The following is a 23,797-nucleotide window of genomic DNA, read 5'->3' on the forward strand; positions in this document are numbered from 1 at the left end:
AGTCCCCTTTGCCTGTGACCCCTCAGCCTCGTCCTCCCTCGCTGTAGAGGAAGCAGCTGGCCAACGAGTGATTCTGGAGGGACAAGTGTGTGTGTGTGTGGCAGGGCCTTCTGGAGCCTCGTGCAAGCATTCTCCCATGCACGCAGATCCTTCACTTCAATGTCCTGAGCATTTCGATTGCTGCCTGTTGGGGTTCACTTTCAGTTGTCCATCTCCACCCACCCAATGATCACATTCCCATGCAGCACCTGATCTTGCCCACCACAACTGTCGTTTCACTTTCGATTTGGACAGCATGGTCTGGATTCACTTTTGTCAGCTCCCCCGTCTTTTCTACTCTGCCAGTCATCCATTTCCTTACCCCCATCACTGTTGACCTTCCTGGCATCACCATCCACCTCCCTTCCGTGACCTACGACAGGCAACCCTTTTCCTTCGGGGATGTCCAGGTGAACATGCATATTCCCTTCCTTCCTGAAAATCTCACCCCCATCCACATTAGCCTTCCCGACCTCCTCCTTCCCACACCCAGGGACCGTGTCTGCCTCCGAGTCCCCAGTAACCATCCTCACCATCCCTTCTACCGCTACCGTCGAACCCTCGCCCTCCCATCCTACCACCTCACTCTGCCCTCGGTCTTTCTCACATTTCCTCATTCCATGCCCACCCTCAGTTCGCTCCCCAGGAGGCAGTCATGGACTCATCAGAGCCATCCCGTGCACATTCCCCTGGGCATCTTACCCCCCACCCCACACTCCGCGCCAGCTTAGTCCTTTGCCCATCCCGACTCCTTCCTCCACCCTTACCCCTTCCTCCCCACGGACCTCCTCCCCTATCTGCACTCCTCCCCTGCCCCCATGGGATTCCCTCCCCTCTCCGCACTCCTCCCCTGACCCCATGGTCCCCCTACCCTCTCCGCAGACCTTTCCCCCCCACTCCCGTGGACTCCTTCCCCTCTCCGCAGTCCTTTGTCCCCCCTCCCCCACCTCACAGATTCCTTCTCTTCTCCGCAGTCCTTCCCCTCCCCAAACTCCCACTGACTCACTCTTCTCTCTGCAGTCCTTTTTCTCCCTCCCCCCTCCACCGCCTGCAGATCTCCCCCCCCCGACCCCCCATGGACTCCCACCCCTCTCGCCGCACCCCTCCCTTCCCACCACACCCCTTACACCTACCTCCCCAGTTACCGTCTTCTCCCGTTACCCCTCTTCTCTGACTGAACTCCCTCCCCCCACCCCCGTGACACCTTCATTTCTGCCCCATCAACCTCACGCCATCCTGACACCTCTTCCTCTCCCAGTCAATCCTAACCCTTCCTCTCCCACTCCCCCGCTACATTTTCCTCTCCCAAACACAACTGGACCTTCCTCTCCACCCCCTGGACCATCATCCGTTGTGAGCAAACCATCAACAGTGACTTTCCAACTTCTGTGAGCTATTTTCCGGCAGACCATGAGAATCCACCCAACATGCCATGGACATTCCTCCAGTGTGCCATTGCTGTCAGGCTCCAGCATCTTCTGCTCCTCGGATGTCTGCAATGAGCAAGGCCCTGACGGTAAGTCCCAACTTCTGCACGTCACACTTGTCAAGACGTGTTCTGCATCGGTGTGCAATCACGCGGACATGGACGAATGATCCAACGGCAGGGGGGGATGGTGAAATGATTCTGGTAGGCTGGCCTTGTAATACATCTGCATATCATTATAATGAGATTCCTGATGTCTGACGGCAGGGAACGCAGCCCGCCATCGGCGGGCTAAGCAGGCAATCACAAACTGGTTTCATGATGTCATGAAACTGATTTTTGGCCTTCCCACCATATTGTCCATTCACACTGCTGAGCATGTTCGATTCCAGCGGGCACGGATGATTCCACACACAGACTTTTCAATGAAGATTGATCCAAGAAAGAAGTCTAAGGAAAATTGACCATTGGACCCTCTGGGACTAGAAGAGAAGAACTCAGAACATTCTGAGAAACTTGTTGCACCCTGGAAGGACATGGGGAAAGAGCTGTAGCATCCACTGCAGTATCAAAGACTGGAAAGGCACTGAAGATCTAAGATTTCAATGAACTTAGATGATGAAGGGAAAAAATCAACCAAATTCCTGTAAGACTGTCAGGAAAATATGATTTCCCAATGATATTTCAGGAGGACCGTCTACTCTCTGCAGGCAGTGATAAGACAGGCACACTTCTCTGTGTGAGGTTGTTCCACTATGGGCAATGAGAAGAATTGTGAAGAATATGGAGACAAGACAGCCCCATCTTTAATGAGAAGAATTTCCTGTAGACAATTAACTCGTACAGGATGTACAGGATTCTGCAGCTTCAGAAATGCTAAAGATTCTGCTGCCATTTTGGGGCTGACCTCCAGCTCTGAACTGCCGCTACATAAATAGATCGGAGAAGTTGGGGCTATTCCCCTTGGAGAAGGGAAAGTTGGGAAGGGTTTTGGTGGAGGTATTCAAAATCATGAGGGGCCTGGACAGAGTAGAGAGGGAAAAATGTTTCCATTGGCAGAAGGAATGAGAACTAGAGGGCACAGATTTAAGGAAATTGGCAACATGAGGAAAAACATTTTCACCCAATGAGTGGTTAGGATCTGGAATGCACTGCCTGAGAGTGTGGGAGAGGCAGGGTCAATTGAGGCATTCACAAGCAAATTGGATCATTGTCTGAAGCAAAAGATTTTGCTGGGCTACAGGGAAAAGGGTAAGGGAGTGGGACTGGGTGAATTGTTCTGCAGAGAGCCAGCATGGATATGATGGGCCAAATAACCTCCTTCTGAATTCTATGATTCCATTCTATAATTGGTGAGGACAAGGTCAATTTGGTTTTTCCTTCCATGTTGGTTCTCACCAGCTGCCGCAGGTCCAGTTTGACAGATGCTTCCTCAGGACTCCTTCAGTTCAGTTGGTAGTGATGCCAGAGAGTGCTGGAGTGCAGTTCTGGCACCACCTCTATCCAGTGACAGCACCCTCGGCTCCCCGCGAACCCAAGGAACTTGCTGCCGCTATCATGGAATTACAGTTCCTGGCAGGCTACAACCTCTGAGGTTTTTTGCCAGGAATTGGCCGGCACACTCACAGTTTGTCTTCTATCATTCCTTCAGCTAGGGAACAGTCCTGCGTGCATGCGCAGAAGAAAAACCTTAAAGGGCCCAAACCCCGCCAAACGATGCAAAACTACAGGTCAGGTGACTGAGGAGGACACAGCAAGGGGGACAGGAAAAAGGTCCAAGAACTTCCAGAACTAAATTTAAAGAGAGCTCCAAGTTAAAGAAACAGCTGCAACAGGAGAAGCAAAGTGGGAAGAGCAAATGCTCCGGGAGCTTCAAGAGTATTCGGACATTACCTGTTCACTATTATGCCAATAAAAAAGCCTGTATAATCAGGAACTTGTGTATTGTCAGGTAGCTGAACTTGAAGAAAACTGTAAAGTCATGTTGTTCCTGGACAATTGTTAAGCACATCCCCCTGTCAAACTTTTGGTGAAGAACAATGTTTTTGTTGTTTACTTTCCCCTCGCGACCCCCCCCCCCCAACCTCAAAATAACATCATTAATTCAGCTGATGGACCAGGGCAATATTTGGGTCATGAAATGTAAATGATAAAAACAGTGATGAAGAGGATGACATAGTGAATCCGGTAGAAAAAGTGCCCATAGACGATATTGAGATGTGTGACAGGTTGATAGATGTGCTCAAGCAACGTGCATTTATAAGTGAGCAAGAAACAATGTCAATCTATAAAATAAAAGACAAACTTATGAAATGAAAACCAATGTTGATGAGACATTTGAAGATGGTAGAACTATTCAAGAATGCCTCCCAGCAGAGTACATCAACACTCTGAACCCTCTCCTCCAAGCAGAATCGAAGATGGTGCCACGGGTGGGACCTTATTACAGGTACCCTGTATTTATTATTCAGTGAAACATTTTACTTTTCTAGCCATTTTATTTACTTTAGACTATAGCTACCCTAGGATTAGGCTATTGTAATGTAAGCAGGCCTAGTCCTGTGTTCGTTATCCGAAAACCAAAATTATCTGAAATCCGAAATGCAGTCAGCCTCGAGGATTTCAAATAACGGATACTTGACTGTAAAATGATGCATTATGAAATTCTAGCTATGCTAAGAACTAATGATTCAAAATACCACATGGTTCAAAATAGAATGCCTACCAGCATTAATATTTTTCACTTAAAGCATAGTTTACTGATTTTTGGGGGTTCAAATGATTAATAGGTAAGAAAAGAACGCAATAGTAGATTTAGAAATGATATGGCCAACATATTTTCTTCGAGTTCCTGCACCTCAATTTTGCATTACGCTGCTGATCAAGTCACTCTTGATGGACATTGAAGTCCCCTACTGAGGGTACATTCTGTTCCTTGCTTTGGGGAGGAGATGGTGTAGTGATATTGTCGCTGGGCTAGCAATCCAGAGACCCAGGGTAATGTTCTGGGGACCCAGGTTTGAATCCCACCACGGCAGATGGTGGAATTTGAATTCAATAAAAATCTGGAATTAGAAGTCTAATGATGACCATGAAACCCATCTGGTTCACTAATGTCCTTTAGGGAAGGAAATCTTTCATCCTTACCTGGTCTGGCCAACATGTGACTCCAGACCCACAGTAATGTGGTTGGCTCTTAAACAAGGGCAATTAGGAATGGACAATAAATGCCGGCAACGCCCACATCCAATGAATTTTAAAAAAATACCCGCAGTGCTTCATCCAAGTGGTGTACTGATTCTTTGGCTTAGTGAGGAGGTGATAATCAGCAGGAGGATTCTTTGATTCTGATTACACCATGAGTCTCCAGCGGCTCTGGAGCCAATGCTGAGGACTTCCAGGATCACTCTCTCCCAACTGAATACCACTGTGGATCTGTTCTGCCTGTTTTTAAAGTTATGAAAGGTTTGATAGAGCATATATAAAGAGAATGTTGCCACTTGTATGGAAGAGCAAAATTAGATGCCATCAATATGATACTCACCAAGAAATCAAATTGGGAATTCAGAAGAAATTTCTTTATCTAATAGAGTGCAGAATGTGGAACTCTCTGCCACAGAATGGCTGCAGTCAAGATATGGATTCATTTAAGGGAAAGATAGATAAGTATATGAGGGGAAGGAAATAGAGGGTTATGCTGATAGATATCTGATTTTAAAAATATATAAAAACAAAAAGCTAAAAGCTACTGCGGATGCTGGAAATCCAAAACAAAAACAGAATTACCTGGAAAAACCCACCAGGTCCGGCAGCATCGGCGGAGAAGAAATCAGTTAACGTTTCGAGCCTTCATGGCCCTTTGGCAGAACTGAAGCATAGTTAGAAGAAGGGAGATATATAAACTGGTTTAAGGTGGGTGGGGGGGAGGGGAGAGAGACATTGAGGGTGTGGTGATTGTGGAGATGAGCAGATAATCAAAAGATGTCACAGACAAAAGGGTCAAAGAGGTGTTGAAGTTGGTGATATTTGTTTAAGAAAAGTGCTAATTAAGAATGGAAGACAGGATATTCAAAGTACAGCTCTAGTGGGGGTGGGGTGGAAAGACTAACGAGGTTTTAGTTTTAGATTTAAAAATAATGGAAATAGGTAGGGAAAGAAGAGTCTATATAAATTATTGAAAAAAAAGGCGGGGGGGTGGGGGGGAGAAACGGGGTGGGGATGGGGGGAGGGAGTTTAAGATCTAAAGTTGTTGAATTCAATATTCAGCCCGGAAGGCTGTAAAGTGCCTAGTCGGAAGATGAGGTGCTGTTCCTCCAGTTTGCGTTGAGCTTCACTGGAACAATGCAGCAAGCCAAGGACAGACATGTGGGCAAGAGAACAGGGTGGAGTGTTAAAATGGCAAGCGACAGGGAGGTTTGGGTCTTTCTTGCGGACAGACCGCAGGTGTTCCGCAAAACGGTCGCCCAGTTTGCGTTTGGTCTCTCCAATGTAGAGGAGACCGCACTGGGAACAACGAATGCAGTAGACTAAGTTAGGGGAAATGCAAGTGAAATGCTGCTTCACTTGAAAGGAGTGTTTGGGCCCTTGGACGGTGAGGAGAGAGGAAGTGAAGGGGCAGGTGTTGCATCTTCTGCGTGGGCATGGGGAGGTGCCATAAGTGGGGGTTGAGGAGTAGGGGGTGATGGAGGAGTGGACCAGGGTGTCCCGGAGGGAACGATCCCTACGGAATGCCGTCGGGGGGGGTGAAGGGAAGATGTGTTTGGTGGTGGCATCATGCTGGAGTTGGCGGAAATGGCGGAGGATGATCCTTTGAATGCGGAGGCTGGTGGGGTGATAAGTGAGGACAAGGGGGACCCTATCATGTTTCTGGGAAGGAGGAGAAGGCGTGAGGGAGGATGCGCGGGATATGGGCCGGACACGGTTGAGGGCCCTGTCCACGACCGTGGATGGAAAAGCTCGGTTAAGGAAGAAGGAGGACATGTCAGAGGAGCTGTTTTTGAAGGTAGCGTCATCAGAACAGATGCGACGGAGGCGAAGGAACTGAGAGAGTGGGATGGAGTCTTTACAAGAAGCGGGGCGTGAGGAGCTGTAGTCGAGGTAGCTGTGGGAGTCGGTAGGCTTGTAATGGATATTGGTGGACAGTCTATCATCAGAAATTGAGACAGAGAGGTCAAGGAAGGGAAGAGAAGTGTCAGAGATGGACCATGTGAAGATGATGGAGGGGTGGAGATTGGAAGCAAAATTAATAAATTTTTCCAGGTCCCGACGAGAGCATGAAGCAGCACCGAAGTAATCATCGATGTACCGGAGAAAGAGTTGTGGGAGGGGGCCGGAGTAGGACTGGAACAAGGAATGTTCCACATACCCCATAAAGAGACAGGCATAGCTGGGGCCCATGCGGGTGCCCATAGCCACACCTTTTATTTGGAGGAAGTGAGAGGAGTTAAAGGAGAAATTGTTCAGTGTGAGAACAAGTTCAGCCAGACGGAGGAGAGTAGTGGTGGATGGGGATTGTTGGGGCCTCTGTTCAAGGAAGAAGCTAAGGGCCCTCAGACCATCCTGGTGGGGGATGGAGGTGTAGAGGGATTGGACATCCAAGGTGAAGAGGAAGCGGTTGGGGCCAGGGAACTGGAAATTGTTGATGTGACGTAAGGTGTCGGAGGAATCACGGATGTAGGTGGGAAGGGACTGGACAAGGGGAGAGAGAAGGGAGTCAAGATAACGAGAAATGCTCCAACAACTCATCGACTCCAACACCCATCTGGGACCCTCCACCCCTGCTTGTCCCTCCGTCCTCACCCCATCTTCCAATCCCAGCCCCAGCCGCGTATTCACTATACCCCCTGACCTTCCCCTCTCCGATGCTGAACATTCAGTGCTCAGCAAAGGACTTAGTTTCATACCCTTACGCCCTCATCTCAATGAATTTCGGGCTCGGCATGATGCTGAACTCTTCTTCCGCCGTCATCGTCTCCGTGCTCACTTCTTTGGGCAGGAGTCCTCTCCCCGTTCAACGGATCCTTTTACCCACCTCCAATATTCTCCCTCCACTTGGACCCCTCCCTCTGGATTCTTACCTTCTCTTGATCTTTTCATTGAGAACTGTCGGCGTGACATTAGCCGTCTCAATTTCTCTGCTCCTCTCACCCATTCTAATCTGTCTCTCTCTCAACTCACTGCACTCCGTTCTCTCAGGTCCAACCCCAACATTGTCATCAAACCCGCTGACAAGGGTGGTACTGTTGTTGTCTGGCGCACTGACCTCTACCTCGCGGAGGCTGAGCGTCAACTCGCAGACATTTCCTCCTACCTCTCCCTGGTCCATGACCCCACCACAGAACATCAAGCCATTGTTTCCAGGACTGTCACTGACCTCATCTCCTCTGGAGATCTTCCTCCCACAGCTTCCAACTTGATAGTCGCCCAACCTCGGACGGCCCGCTTCTACCTCCTACCCAAAATCCACAAACAGAACTGTCCTGGCAGACCGATCGTGTCAGCCTGTTCCTGCCCCACGGAACTCATTTCTCGTTGTCTTGACTCCCTTCTCTCTCCCCTTGTCCAGTCCCTTCCCACCTACATCCGTGATTCCTCCGACACCTTACGTCACATCAACAATTTCCAGTTCCCTGGCCCCAACCGCTTCCTCTTCACCATGGATGTCCAATCCCTCTACACCTCCATCCCCCACCAGGATGGTCTGAGGGCCCTTAGCTTCTTCCTTGAACAGAGGCCCCAACAATCCCCATCCACCACTACTCTCCTCCGTCTGGCTGAACTTGTTCTCACACTGAACAATTTCTCCTTTAACTCCTCTCACTTCCTCCAAATAAAAGGTGTGGCTATGGGCACCCGCATGGGCCCCAGCTATGCCTGTCTCTTTATGGGGTATGTGGAACATTCCTTGTTCCAGTCCTACTCCGGCCCCCTCCCACAACTCTTTCTCCGGTACATCGATGATTACTTCGGTGCTGCTTCATGCTCTCGTCGGGACCTGGAAAAATTTATTAATTTTGCTTCCAATCTCCACCCCTCCATCATCTTCACATGGTCCATCTCTGACACTTCTCTTCCCTTCCTTGACCTCTCTGTCTCAATTTCTGATGATAGACTGTCCACCAATATCCATTACAAGCCTACCGACTCCCACAGCTACCTCGACTACAGCTCCTCACGCCCCGCTTCTTGTAAAGACTCCATCCCATTCTCTCAGTTCCTTCGCCTCCGTCGCATCTGTTCTGATGACACTACCTTCAAAAACAGCTCCTCTGACATGTCCTCCTTCTTCCTTAACCGAGCTTTTCCATCCACGGTCGTTGACAGGGCCCTCAACCGTGTCCGGCCCATATCCCGCGCATCCTCCCTCACGCCTTCTCCTCCTTCCCAGAAACATGATAGGGTCCCCCTTGTCCTCACTTATCACCCCACCAGCCTCCGCATTCAAAGGATCATCCTCCGCCATTTCCGCCAACTCCAGCATGATGCCACCACCAAACACATCTTCCCTTCACCCCCCCCGACGGCATTCCGTAGGGATCGTTCCCTCCGGGACACCCTGGTCCACTCCTCCATCACCCCCTACTCCTCAACCCCCACTTATGGCACCTCCCCATGCCCACGCAGAAGATGCAACACCTGCCCCTTCACTTCCTCTCTCCTCACCGTCCAAGGGCCCAAACACTCCTTTCAAGTGAAGCAGCATTTCACTTGCATTTCCCCTAACTTAGTCTACTGCATTCGTTGTTCCCAATGCGGTCTCCTCTACATTGGAGAGACCAAACGCAAACTGGGCGACCGTTTTGCGGAACACCTGCGGTCTGTCCGCAAGAAAGACCCAAACCTCCCTGTCGCTTGCCATTTTAACACTCCACCCTGTTCTCTTGCCCACATGTCTGTCCTTGGCTTGCTGCATTGTTCCAGTGAAGCTCAACGCAAACTGGAGGAACAGCACCTCATCTTCCGACTAGGCACTTTACAGCCTTCCGGGCTGAATATTGAATTCAACAACTTTAGATCTTAAACTCCCTCCCCCCATCCCCACCCCGTTTCTCCCCCCCACCCCCCCGCCTTTTTTTTCAATAATTTATATAGACTCTTCTTTCCCCACCTATTTCCATTATTTTTAAATCTAAAACTAAAACCTCGTTAGTCTTTCCACCCCACCCCCACTAGAGCTGTACTTTGAATATCCTGTCTTCCATTCTTAATTAGCACTTTTCTTAGACAAATATCACCAACTTCAACACCTCTTTGACCCTTTTGTCTGTGACATCTTTTGATTATCTGCTCATCTCCACAATCACCACACCCTCAATGTCTTTCTCTCTCTCTCTCCCCCCCCACCCCCTCCTCCACCCACCTTAAACCAGTTTATATATCTCCCTTCTTCTAACTATGCTTCAGTTCTGCCGAAGGGCCATGAAGGCTCGAAACGTTAACTGATTTCTTCTCCGCCGATGCTGCCGGACCTGCTGGGTTTTTCCAGGTAATTCTGTTTTTGTTTTAAAAATATATAGTTTTGTGTGGAATTTAGGCATTGCTGGCAATGCTAGCTGATACCCAATTGCCCTTGCAGGTGGTGGGTTGTTAATTTATTCTTTCATGAGATGTGGGATGTGACTGGCAAGGCCAGCATTTGTTGCCCATCCCCAATTGCCCTTGAACTGAATGGCTTGCTAGGCCTTTTCAGGGGGCTGTTAGAAATCAACCACATTGCTGTGGGCCTGTAATCACATGTAGGCCAGACCAGGTAAAGATGGCAGATTTCCTTTCCTAAAGGACATTAGTGACTCAGGTAGGTTTTTACAACAATCACTGATAGTTTCAACATTACTGACACTAGCTTTATATTCCAGGTTTATTAATTGAATTTAAATTCCATTTGAACCCACATCTCCAAAGTATTAGGCTGGGCCTCTGGATTACTAGTTCAGTGACCTTATCATTACACCACTTTCTCCCCCCGAAGGTGAGCTGCCATTTTGAACTACTGCAGTCTGTGGTGTAGGCACAACCATAGTATTGTCAGGTAGATTGTTACCCTATATATAAACCTGCTTGCTTATATTCCAGTCTGTAACTCACTCCCGGGTGTCTGATATTCTATATATAAACCACTCCGAACCCCTCAATTAGATTCCAGTCTGTAACTCACGCCCGGGTATCAGCTATTGCTGAAAAGAGAGACGTATTGCTGAAGCTTATCAGAGCAAACATAAGAATATCAAATTCCAAATGATCTCCACAGTTCCTACCACAGGAGATAACACAGCCTTTTCTCCTGTAGCAGAAATTGTTGTGATCTTTGACATTCTTGCATTTGTCCTGATGAGTGCAAGACAAAGTTTTGGCAATATTTCTCTCTTCAGCAATAAAACCCCCTGAATTCCCCAATTAGATTCCAGTGTGTAACTCACTTCCAGGAATCTGTTATTCTATAAATAACATTCTAAACCCCTCCCTCCCGCCGCCAACACGACCTGGCCTGTGCTCCTGTAATGTGCAACTGTTATTACATGCTGTACTTCTGAGGGAGGTGCTCATGTGTCTCTTGAGCTTATGATGTTGTTCTTGGGCTTGTGTCTTTCTTCCCCTGAATGACCATTCCATGTTCTTTGCTTAACTTTTAGTTTAAAACCAACTACGGCATAAGAAAGGTTAAGCCAATCCTTGCACAGAATGAAACTGTCATCTCCGACTCGGTGATCAACAACGTTTCACAGGCCATGAATCTTCTACTGGAGGTGACAGAAGAACTGGTCCCAATACCAGGCTCCGTCAATGCAGTCAATGCCCTGGGGCTTGTCGTATTCTCCATGAGCTTTGGGCTTGTGATTGGAAATATGAAAGAAGATGGAGCGATACTCCGTGATTTCTTCAACTGTCTGAATGAAGCAATTATGCAATTGGTGTCTGTGAGCATGTGGTATGAAGCTTAAAGTTAAATGTAAATATCAGCTTTGGTTCGAGTTTGGTGCTATTTCTGTGTGTGTGGATTTCTGTGTGGCCTGTGTGTGTGCGTGTATATCTCCTATTTACTATTAAATTTTTCATGTATCCTAATAACTTTCATAATCAGACCTCTGCATCTTGCGTTTTCCACGTGCCTGCTGTTCTGCACCCATTACTTCCATTTCTACGTTTCTTCACAATTCTTGTTCTTTATTCCCCCTAGATCTGTCTCTCCTATCATTATGCCTCCTTTTGCATCCCCCAACCCCACGTATCCTTACCTCCCAAATCCCTACCCCAACCCCTTGTTACTCTTTGACCTTCCTGTCCTCGTGTTGCTGCCCCAGGCTTGGCTCCCTCTTGGATAAGTTTACAGCTTCCCTTTGTGCCTCTCCTGGCATCCTGCAAAGGGTTCATCAAAGCACTCAGCACTGGCTCATTATGAGCAGCAACTCCAATTGCTGCATGCCACTATCTCATCAAACATCCCACTCAGGGATATTCCTGTCCAACTCAACTCTCACTGCTGACCCTGTGGCCTCTGCCAGTGGATCAGTTCTCACCACCTCTCTACACATCTCCCTCCAGAATGCCAATTCACTTGTGAACAAGGCCCTTCGTTTTTAATTCCTTCTTGGGATGTGAGCATCATTGGCAAGGCCAGCGTTTATTGCCCATCCTAATTAAGCCTGTTAACTTGTCTGTAGCGGTTTGACACAGCTGAGTGTCTTGCTAGACCATTTCAGAGGGCAGTTAAGAGTCAACCACATTGCTGTGGATCTGGAGTTTCAAGGAAGTGAGGGTCCTTAAGAGGGTGCAGAAGAGATTTACCAGAATAATTCCAGGGGTGGGGGTTTTAGTTACAAGGTGTGGTTGGAGAAGCTGGAGTTGGTCTCCTTGGAGCAAAGGAGATTAAGGGGAGATTTGGTAGAGGTGCACAAGATTAAGGGCAGAATTTTTTGGTTGGCATGCGAGCACGTGATCAACGCGCTTGAGCATAAAATAGCACATGATGACATCGGGCGAGTGTCCCGACATCTTTGCACACTCGCACGATATTTCAGTTGGCGGGCATGCACAAGAGTCAGCAGTGCGCCCGTGACAATTAAGAGGCCTATTAAGGCCATTAGCGATATTAATCAACTGTGATTTTTCACTGCCCGTCCAATATTACGGTTGGCGGATGGGCAAATTGGCCAGGCGGCCTTTGTCTTTCTGAGGAAACCTCATCCAAGGACAGAATGAGGTTTCTGATATTAATTTAACAAAATAAAAAAGTTTGCACAGAATTTTCATCTTCCATATGTTCAGGTGACTGTTTCTGATGTGTGGTCATTTTTTCCAGATTTTAAAATCTGTTATTATTGGATTTGAATTCTTCTGCTCCCTGAGGCAGCTCTCTGCCTTCGGGGAGCTTTCTGTGAGGACTCCACCATGCCCGTGCTCGCCCCTCCTGGCTCCACCCTGGCAGCGCTGAGCATTTCAGCGTGACTTTCACACTGGCTGGCCGTTAATTGGCCAGCCAGCTTAAAATCGTGGTTGGAGGCTGATCGTGGGCGGCGGCCCATTTCCCGGCTGCTCCCACGTCCACCAACTGCTCCCACATGCTGAACTCAAAATCCTGCCCTTTGACAGGTTTGGATAAAGTAGACAAAGTAAAGCTGTTCCATTTGGCCAATGGTACAAGGACGGGGACACAAGGTTTTGGACAAGAAATGGAGGGGAGAATGTAAGGGAGAACTTTTTCTGCAGCGAGAGGTAGTGGTCTGGAACTCACTGCCTATGAGGATGATGGAAGCGGAGATGATCAATGAATTCAAAAGAAAATTGGATGAACATTCGGAGGAAACAAATTTGCAGGGTTATGGGGATAGAGTGAGGGCATGGGACTGATTGGATTGCTCTACAGAGAGTGGCATGGACTCAATGGGCTGAATGAACACCTGTGCCTTAATAACTATGATATGTAAGCTAGGCTGGCAGATTTCCTTCTGATGACATTAAAAAACCAATTGGGTGTTTTAATATTCACTCATGGGATTATGAGCTTCGCTGGCTAGACCAGCATTTATTTTGCATCCCTAGTTGCCCTTGAGAAGGTGGTGATGAGCTGCCTTCTTGAACCGCTACAGTCCATGTGGTGTAGGTACACCCACAGTGCTGTTAGGAAGGGGGTTCCAGGATTTTCACCCAACGACAGTGAAGGAACGGCGATTTATTTCCAAGTCAGGATGGTGAGTGACTTGGAGGGGAACTTCCAGGTAGTGATGTTCCTATCTATATGCTGCCCTTGTCCTTCAAGATGGTAGTGGTCATGGGTTTGAAATGTGCTGTCTAAGGACCCTTGATGAGTTGCTGCAGTGCATCTTGTAGATGGTACACGCTGCTGCTACTGTGCGTCGGTGGTGGAGGGAGTGAATGTTTGTGGAAGGGGTGCCAATCAAACGGGCTGCTTGTCCTGGACGGTGTCAAGCTTCTTGAATGTTGTTGGAGCTGTACTCATCTAGGCAAGTGGAGGGTATGGCATCACACTCCTGACTTGTGCCTTGTAGTTGGTGGACAGGCTTTGGGGAGTCAGGAGGGGAGTTACCCGCCACAGGATTCCTAGCCTCTAACTTGCTTTTGTAGCCACAGTATTTATATGGCTAGTCCAGTTCAGTTTCTGGTCAATGGTAGCCACCATGATATTGATAGTGGGAGACACGACGAAGGTAATGCCATTGAATGTCAAGGGGCAATGGTTAGATACTCTCTTGAAGATGGTCATTGTCTGTCACTTGTGTGGCACAAATGTTACTTGCCACTTGTCAGCCCAAGCCTGGATATTGTCCAGGTCTAGCTGCATTTGGACATGGACTGCTTCAGTATCTGAGGAGTTGTGAATGGTGCTGAACATTGTGCAATCATCAGCGAACATCCCTACTTCTGACCTTATGATAGAAGGAACGTCATTGATGAAGCAGCTGAAGATTGTTGAGCCGAGGACACTACCCTGAAGAACTCCTGGAGCAGAATTTTCTGCCTGTCGGGTGGGGGGGCCCAACTCAATATCCGGTGGGCGGGGAGCCGATCCCCGCTGGAGAAGCGGGCCCCGGCGCCATTTTAAGTGGGCGGGCCAATTAAGGCCCGCCCAGCGTGACCCCTGGTGGGAAGTGCTATGCACTTCCTGTGCGGGTGGGAGGGGATTCCCCAAATGCGAGAGTGCGCTCTTTCGTGCATGCGCACGAAAAAGCGTGCATCTCCCTGAGGCTAAGTGCTGCCTCAGGGAGATCGCTGACAGCTGTATAAACTTTAAAAATAGAAAAATAAAAAATCCTTAACATGTCCCCCTCATGTGACAATGTCACACGAGATGGAACATGTTAATAAATTTCACTGAAACTTTAATAAACTTTTTTAAACCCTACATAAAACCTCATTCCGCTGGTGGATGAAGTTTCATGTTTTTTCAGAAGCCCGCTGGGGCTCCTGGCCTGCCCACCAACCTTAAGGTTGGATGGGCAGGTCCTTTAATTGTTTTAATTAGCCTGTCAATGGCCTCAATTGGCCATTGACAGGTCGGCGGGCGGACAGCTGATTTCGCTGTGCCCCCGCCTTCCTGAAGATTTAAATGGGGCGGGATGACGTCGGGGGGGCATCCCGTGTCATTCTTGCGTCGGCCAGCGGGCCCTGCCCCCTACTCGCCGACGGCAAAATTCAGCCCCTGGAGCTGAGATGATTGACCTCCAACAACCACAACCATCTTCCTTTGTGCTAGGTATAACTACAACCAGACAGTTTCCCCCCTGATTCCCATTGACTCCAGTTTTGATAGGGCTCCTTGGTAGAAACATTGAAACATAGAAAATAGGAGCAGGAGTAGGTCATTCGGCTCTTCGTGCCTGCTCCGACATTCAGTATGATCATGGCTGATCCTCTATCTCAACACCATACTCTCGTGTTCTCCCAAACCCTTTGATGCCTTTACAGTCTAGAAATTTATCTATTTCCTTCTTAAATATATTCAGTGACTTGGCCTCCACAGCCTTCTGTGGTATCGAATTCCACAGGTTCACCACCCTCTGAAGAAGTTTCTCCTCATCTCAGTCCCAAATGGTCTACCCCATATCCTGAGACTATGACCCCTTTTCTAGACCCCCCAATCAGAGGAAACATCATCCCTGCATCCAGTCTGTCCATTCCTGTCAGACTTTTGTATGTTTCAATGAGATCTCCTCTCATTCTACTAAACTCCAGTGAACACAGGCCTAGTCAGCCCAATCTCTCCTCATACGACAATCCTGCCATCCCAGGAATCAGTCTGGTGAACCTTTGCTGCACGCCCTCTATGACAAGTATATCCTTCCTTAGCTAAGGAGACCAAAACTGCACAGAATACTCCAGCTGTGGTCTCACCAAGGTCCTGTACAGCTGCATTAAGACATCCTTGATGCTGTACTCAAGTCCTCTCACAATGAAGGCCAACATACCATTTGCCTTCTTGACTGCTTGCTGCACCTGCATGCTTGCTTTCAGTGACTGGTGTACAAGGACACCCAGGTCCCTTTGTACATCAACATTTCCTAATCTATCACCATTTAGATAATACACTGCCATTTTGTTTTTCCTACCAAAGTGGATAACTTCACACTTATCCACATTATACCGCATCTGCCATGTATTTGTCCACTCACTCAACCTGTCTAACTCACCTTGAAGCCTCTTAACAACCTCCTCAGCGCTCACATCCCACCAAGTTTTGTGTCATCAGCAAACTTGGAAATAGCACAGGCTCTGAAGAGTCATACGGACTCGAAAAGTTAACTCTGTCTTTCTCTCCACAGATGCTGTCAGACCTTCTGAGTTTTTCCAGCATTTTTTGTTTTTGTTTCAGATTTCCAGCATCCGCAGTATTTTGCCTTTATCTTTGGAAATATTATATTTTGGTTCCCTCGTCCAAATCATTGATGCCACACTCGGTCAAATGCTGTCTTGATGTCAAGGGCAGTCACTCTCACCTCACCTCGGGAGTTCGGCTCTTTTGTCCATGTTTTGACCAAGGATGTAATGAGGTCAGGAGCTGAGTGGCCCTAGCAGAACCCAAACTAAGCGACAGTGAGCAGGTTGTTGCTTAGTAAGTGCGACTTGATAGCACTGTCAATGACACTTTGCTGAGGATTGAGAGTAGGCTGGGGCAGTAATTGCTTGGGTTGGATTTGTCCTGCTTTTTGTATACAGGGCATACCTGGGCAATTTTCCACACAGCTAGGTAGATGCTAGTGTTGTAGCTGTACTGGAACAGCTTGGCTAGGGGCGCAGCAAGCTCGGGAGCACAATTCTCCAGTACTATTGCTGGAATATTGTCAGAGCCCATAGCCTTTGCAGTATCCAGTGCTTTCAGCCATTTCACGATATCACGTGGAGTGAATCAAATTGGCTGAAGACTGGCATCTGTGATGCTCCGGACCTCCGGAGGAGGCCGAGATGGATTATCCAATTGGCACTTCTGGCTGAAGATTGTTGCAAAAGCTTCACTGTCTTTTGCACTGATGTGCTGGGCTCCTCCATCATTGAGGATGAGGATATTTGTGGAGCCTCCTCCTCCAGTGACTTGTTTACTTATCCACCACCATTCACAACTGGATGTGGCAGAACTGCAGAGCTTAGATCTGATCTTTTGGTTGTGGGGATTGTTTATCTCTGTCTATCACTTGCTCACTTGCTCTTATGCTGTTTGGCATGCAAGTAGTCCTGTATTACAGCTTCACCAAGTTGACACCTCATTTTTAGGTATGCCTGGTGCTGCTCCTGGCATGCCCTCCTGTGTTCTTCATTGAATCAGGGTTGATACCCTGGCTTGTTGGTAATGGTAGAGTGGGGGATATGCTGGGCCATGAGCTTACAAATTGTGTTCAAGTGCAAATCTGCTGCTGCTGATGGCCCACAGTGCCTCATGGATGCCCAGTTTTGAGTGCGCTTAAATTGAATACACAACTGGAAATCACCTACAAAAAAGCTCCATTTCCAGACCTGATTGAATGCAGAGTAACAGGACCTAGCCAGAATACAAGAGGCTGAGTAAAATTCAAAGAAAAAAGGCAGAATGGCAGAAGAAAAAGATTCCACTGCGCAGCTAAGGAATCGTGGAGGTCCACTGTGAGTGCCATCATTTACAGAATCAAAGGATTCTGGGTGAGCAAAAATTCACTTATAAGCCAGAAGTAGTTTTAGAAGTCTTCAGTCCTTTAAAAAGAGTCAGAGCAGTCCATTTCCAAACACACTGCGGAGGTTCAGAATTGGCGCCTTAACCATGTGGCAGCCGAGCTCATTTAAATTACTAAGAGTGGAAGGTTAAGAACCTCAGTCAAAGCCAAGAATTGATTATTATACACCTGAAAATCCTCCAATATTACAGGGAAGGCCCCATATAATTGATTTAATAAATTTCTGCAGAGAATAAATCCCAAAGAGGTTGGGACAGCGATCGCCATGGGAGCCCGCTGGGACCTGACGAGCGTGGGTAGAAGTGAAAAAAAGGTTACTGCAGTGCCATCTTTAAAAGCTGCACAACATTTAAAGCTGTACTCACCAAAAAGCAACCATGGACAACAAATCAACATTACCAGACCAGTTGAGCTAATAAATGGGCCAAATCAGACACACAATTGGGTGTCTTGGAGAAGAAAATTAAGTTACCAGAGTATATCAGGATTAAGTAGGAAATCAAGAATTCTAAGTTTATATATATTTTTTTACTCCTTTGGGGTATTTGCTGATGAAGTAATCGTAAGACAAGGTATAGATGAATCCTCAACCACATTTGGTGAGGTATTAAAAGCCTTTGACAAATATTTTAAACTCCCAAGATGTGGAGAGTGCAGATCTTAAAAGAAGGGAGAGAACAAGCCCAAGAACACCAAGAAGGTAAGGAGAATCTAGGGCAAGGGAGACAATACCCAAGCAAACAACAAGATGGTTACAGACCAATGAAATGCATGAGCCCAAGAGTTTAGTGCAGAGCGAAGAAGCTGAGAAGCAGCCAGTTGAGAATGCCGACACACTACCCAAACTGCAACAACGGGTGACAGTGTGGAGCGAGCAGATGGCTGTGAACATAGGCACAGGATTAGGCCATTTGGCCCATCGAACCTGCTCCACCATTCAATTTGATCATGGCTGATCATCTACCTCACTGTGGGAAAGTGGCATTATCTCCATATCCTTTGATATCATTGGTGTCCAGAAATCTATCGATCTCTGTCTCGAACATGCTCAATGATTGAGCTTCCACAGCCCTCTGGGGTAGAGAATTCCAAAGATTCACCACATTCTGAGTGAAGAAATTCCTCCTCATCTCGGTCTTAAATGGCCTGCCCCTTATCTTGAGATTATGTCCCTTGGTTTTAGACACACCAGCCAGGGGAAACATCTTATCTAAATCCACCCTGTCATGTCCCGTAAGAATTTGAGTTTCAATGAGGTCACCTCTCATTCTTGGAATCTCTAGAGAATATAGACCCAGTCTCCTCAATCCCTCCTCATAAAATAATCCTATTATCCGAGGGATTAATCTGGTGAATCTCCATTTCCCTCTTTTGATTGCAATTATATCCTCCCTTAGATAAGGGGACCAGAACTCCACACAATACTCTAGGTGTGGTCTCACCAAGGCTCTATACAACTGCAGCAAGACATCTTTACTCCTGTACTCAAATCCCCTTGCGATGAAGACCAACATGCCATTTGCCTTCCGAATTGCTTGCTGCACCTGCATGCTGGCTTTTAGCAACTCATGAAAAGGACACCCAGGTCCCTTTGGACACCTGCACTTCCCAACCTCTCTCCATTTAAGAAATATTGCCTTTTTGGGGTTTTTTTCTAACATAGTGAAGGAAAGTTATCTGATGTAACTCAAAAGCAACAAAACCCACAAAAATGAAATGAAGCTATTCCACGGGAAAATGTTTGTATCAAAGTTGAGTTGGAAGAACTCAACCAGAACTACAGCTAAACACAACAGCAGACAAAAAAGGTACTCAATGAAGTCGCTGCCCTGAAAGACTCTTTCAAGAATCAATACATGGCCTTTGAAAAACATAAGGAGTTGAAAAAGATGTTGAATGCTACTTCTATAAAAAGCTGTGTTAGAACAATCAGCAGTGATAAAGCAATGCACTGAAGCACAGTGTGAATTTGGAAGAGGTCAACAAGAAAATAAACAGTTGAAAGACAGCTAATTGTCCTTCAAGATCAAATGCAAAAGGAGTACATAACCCTACAGCAGCATGAAGAAATGAAGACTGCCTTGAACAGCAGGATGGAAGAACAAAGTCAGATTCTATTGAATGACTCAAAACTCAATACGAAGCATTTGAGCTTTGCAAAGAAAAGGAAAACCTGTTGAAGGACCTTCAGACGCTACAAGGACCTCTATAAAATTACAAAGAAGCAAAACAAATTTAGTGTCACTCTGAACAAACTGAAGAACCAGTTGGCAGAGAAGACTCAGCAATGTTCAATAGTCCAGAAAGAAGCCAAGAGGAAAAAGAAAGATAAAAGCAAAATACTGCGGATGCTGGAAATCTGAAACAAAAACAAAAATAGCTGGAAAAACTCAGCAGGTCTGACAGCATCTGTGGAGAGGAAGACAGAGTTAACATTTCAAGTCCGAATGACTCTTCATCACAGCTGAAGAGAAATAGAAATGAGGAGAAATATAAGCTGTATAAGGGAGGTGGGACAGATGGAGCTGGATAGAGGGGCAAGGATGGGCGGAGGCAAAGGAGAGATTACCAAAGATGTCATAGACAAAAGGACAAAGGGGTCTTGATGGTGGTGATATAGGCTAAAGGATGAGCTAATGGTGACATTAAGGGTAGAAAGCAGGATGAGCAAGTGACAGATGGCCCAAATGGGGGTGGGGTGGGGGGAAGGGATCGAAATAGGCTAAAAGGTGGAGATAAAACAATGGATGGAAATAAATTTAAAAATAATAATAGAAATAGGAGAGAAAAGAAAAATATATTAAAAAAATATATAATTATGAGAAAAAAGGGGCAGGGATGGAGGACAGAGTTCATGATCTGAAGTTGTTGAACTCAATGTTAAGTCCGGAAGGCTGTAAAGTGCCTAATCGGAAGACGAGGTGCTGTACCTCCAGTTTGCGTTGAGCTTCACTGGAACATTGCAGCAGGTCAAGGACGGACATGTGGGCGTGAGAGCAGAGTGGAGTGTTGAAATGGCAAGCGACAGGGAGGTCTGGGTCATGCTTGCGGACAGACCGAAGGTGTTCCACAAAGCGGTCACCCAGTCTGCGTTTGGTCTCTCCAATGTAGAGGAAACTGCATTGGGAGCAGCGAATGCAGTAGACTAAATTGAGGGAAGTGCAAGTGAAATGCTACTTCACTTGAAAGGAGTGTTTAGGCCCTTGGACAGTGAGGAGGGGGGAAGTGAAGGGGCAGGTGTTGCACCTTCTGTGGTTGCATGGGAAGGTGCCGTGGGAGGGGGTTGAGGTGTAGGGGTTGATGGAGGAGTGGACCAGGGTGTCCCGGAGGGAACGGTCCCTATGGAATGCTGCCGGGGGGGTGAAGGGAAGATGTGCTTGGTAGTAGCATCATGCTGGAGTTGGCAGAAATGGTGGAGGATGATCCTTTGAATGCAGAGGCTGGTGAGGTGATAAGTGAGGACAAGGGGGACCCTATCATGGTTCTGAGAGGGAGAGGAAGGTGTGAGGAGAAAGTAGAAGTTCTCTCAAAGGAATGTGAAGAGCCTCAGAAACAACTGACAGAAGTAAAATTAAAGATGAACTTGAAGGATAGAACACAGGAATTAGGCTCTGCTAAGGGAAAAACTGTTCAGTGTACAGAACCAACTTTCAGGTACAGAAGATGAATTTGTTAATGAAAAATGTGAACTTTTTTTTGTTTGTGGGATGTTGGCGTCACTGGCTCGGCCAATGTTTATTGCCCATCCCTAATTGCCCTTGTTCAGAGGGCATTTTAAGAATCAACCACATTGTTGTGGGTCTGGAGTCACATGTAAACCAGACTAGGTAAGGATGGGGATGGCAGATTTCCTTCCCTAAAAGAACATTAGTGAACTAGAGGGGTTTTTACAACAATGAATTCACAGTCATCGTTAGACTTTTTATTCCAGATTTTTATTCAATTCAAATTCCATTATCTGCTGTGGCAGGATTTGAACCCAGGTCCCCAGTGGATTACTAGTCTAGCAACAATACCACTACGCCATTGGCTTCAAGTATCAGCTACATCTATTAAGTATCGTGAAAAATGCCTGGAACAAGAAAAGGAATTACTGAACCAGAACAGTTGGTTGAAAGCAGAATTGACAACTAAAACTGCTGAAATTCTTCAGTCCTGTCTGAAGAACATGAAAACATGAACATAAGATGTGCAGTTTGGAAGAGCAAATCCAGACTATAAAAGCAGAAAAGGAAAATTCAAAGAAAGTGATTGAGGATCTAATGTGTGAATTGAAAAGTCTAAGGAGCAGTGAGTGACCATGGAAAGATTCCAAAAGGGAACTGAATGCCCAGGTGAAGTTGTTAATCTTGTATAAGGATTCCGCAGATGATACTGAAACAAAGACAACTAAACTCACCAGAGTAGTTGCTGAGCTGAATGAAAGATTCATAAGCTTGAAAAGAATTGGGGAAAAAAATAACAAATATTTAGGTGAATGTTATTTTTTTCAAACGTCAGCTTGCTGTAAGAACATGGCAGGGGAAAAGAAAACCCGAGTCCAGTCTATGAAGGAGCAGACGGAACATTTCCTTTGGGAGGAATGGGACAAACCCATGGTGTCTGAACAAAGCAGACGGGTTGTCGATAAAGAGAAACACAACTCTAAGGAGCACAAAAAGCATACCAGAAACATCGAATACTATTTTAATTCCGAACCAACAAAATCTCCTCAAAGCAACTGAGACTACCAGTACTCTGAATGTGACAAGAACAAGATCTGGAAGAATTGTAAAGCCTCCAGACTGTCTGAATTTGTAAAGTCAGACTTGAGGGGGGAGAAGGGGAGCACGCAAAGAAAGATTATATTGTAAATATGTTGGATAAAGACTTGGAGGGTGCTGTAGTATAAGGGTGTTCTGGTTAGTAAGGGTTAATGTGGGACTGGGGAAACACATTATGGAGGTAGAGATAGTGGACCGAGTACAGTTGTAGTCAGCATGGAGATGGTACCTAGTCAGGGCTCTACCTTGGAGATGTGTATATAGTTAATGAATACTTTAATGTTCAACTATACAAGCCTCCAGACCTCCTTCATGGGACACTGGACAAACCTTACAGCACTAGTAGGTTTGTCCTGTTGGTGAAACAGGACATATCCAGGGATGGTGATGATGAGCCTGTTACTTGACTAGTCTGTGGGCAGCTCTCCAAAACTTTTGGCACAAGACCCCAGGTGTTATTAAGGAGGACTTTGCAGGGCTGACAGGGCTGGGTTTGCTGTTGTCGTTTCCGGTGCCTATGTCGATGCCGGGTGGTCCATCCAATTCCATTCCTTTTAGACTTCCTAGTGGAACTGAGTGGCTTTCTAGGCCATTTCAGAGGGCAGTTAAGAGTCAACCATATTGCTGTGGGTCTGGAGTCACATGTAGGCCAGCCTAAGTAAGGATGGCAGATTCTCTTCCCAAGGGACATGAATGAACCAGGTGGAGTTTTACAACAATTGACAATGGTTTCGTGGTCATTATTAGACTAACTTTTAATTCCAGATTTATTAATTGAATTTAAATTCCACCAGCTGCCGTGGTAAGATTTGAAAACGTGTTCCCAGAGCATTAGCCTGGGCCCTCTGGATTACCAGTCCTATAACATTACCACTGTGCCACTGCCTTCTGTTTTGCCTTGTTAACTGCTGGCTGTACCTGCACACTGACTTTTTGAGATTCATGTCCAAGGATACCCAGATCCCTCTATATCACAACATTCTTCAGTCTCTCCCCATTTAAATAATATTCTGCTTTTCTATTCTTAAGATCATAAGAAGTAGGAGCAGGAGAAAGCCATTGGCCCATCGAATCTGCTCCGCCATTCAATAAGGACATAGCTAAGAGACGAGAAGATTCCTGCCAAAGGATACCATTCACATTTTCGCATTAAACCCCATCTGCCAAATTTTTGCCCACTCATTTAACTTATCTATATCCCTTTGTGGACTCTAGCATCCTCACAACTTGTTTTCCTAACTATATTCAGATCTTCAAATTTGGCTACTTTGCCATCCTGAAAATTACCCATTTATCCTGACTTTCTGTTTCCTGTTAGTTAACCAGTCCTCTATCCATGCTAAAATATCACCTCCAACACTATAAGCTCTTCTCTTGTACAGTAACCTTTTATGTGGTACCTTATCAAATGCCTT

General features: G+C 46.6%; 1 protein-coding gene across 4 annotated transcripts in view; it reads left to right on the top strand.

The window, feature by feature from the left end:
- The window catches only part of LOC144691690 (excitatory amino acid transporter 1-like), a 169,439-nt gene that overhangs the window by 91,233 nt on the left and 54,409 nt on the right, over positions 1-23,797 (top strand). For all 4 annotated transcript variants that reach the window (XM_078560044.1, XM_078560060.1, XM_078560069.1 and 1 more), the window contains one exon: positions 11,095-11,390. In XM_078560044.1, the coding sequence (XP_078416170.1) occupies positions 11,095-11,390 (296 nt within the window). The remainder of the gene's footprint in view (positions 1-11,094; positions 11,391-23,797) is intronic.

The sequence above is a fragment of the Cetorhinus maximus genome, chromosome 2 (genome assembly GCF_964194155.1).
Source record: "Cetorhinus maximus chromosome 2, sCetMax3.hap1.1, whole genome shotgun sequence".
NCBI lineage: Eukaryota > Metazoa > Chordata > Chondrichthyes > Lamniformes > Cetorhinidae > Cetorhinus > Cetorhinus maximus.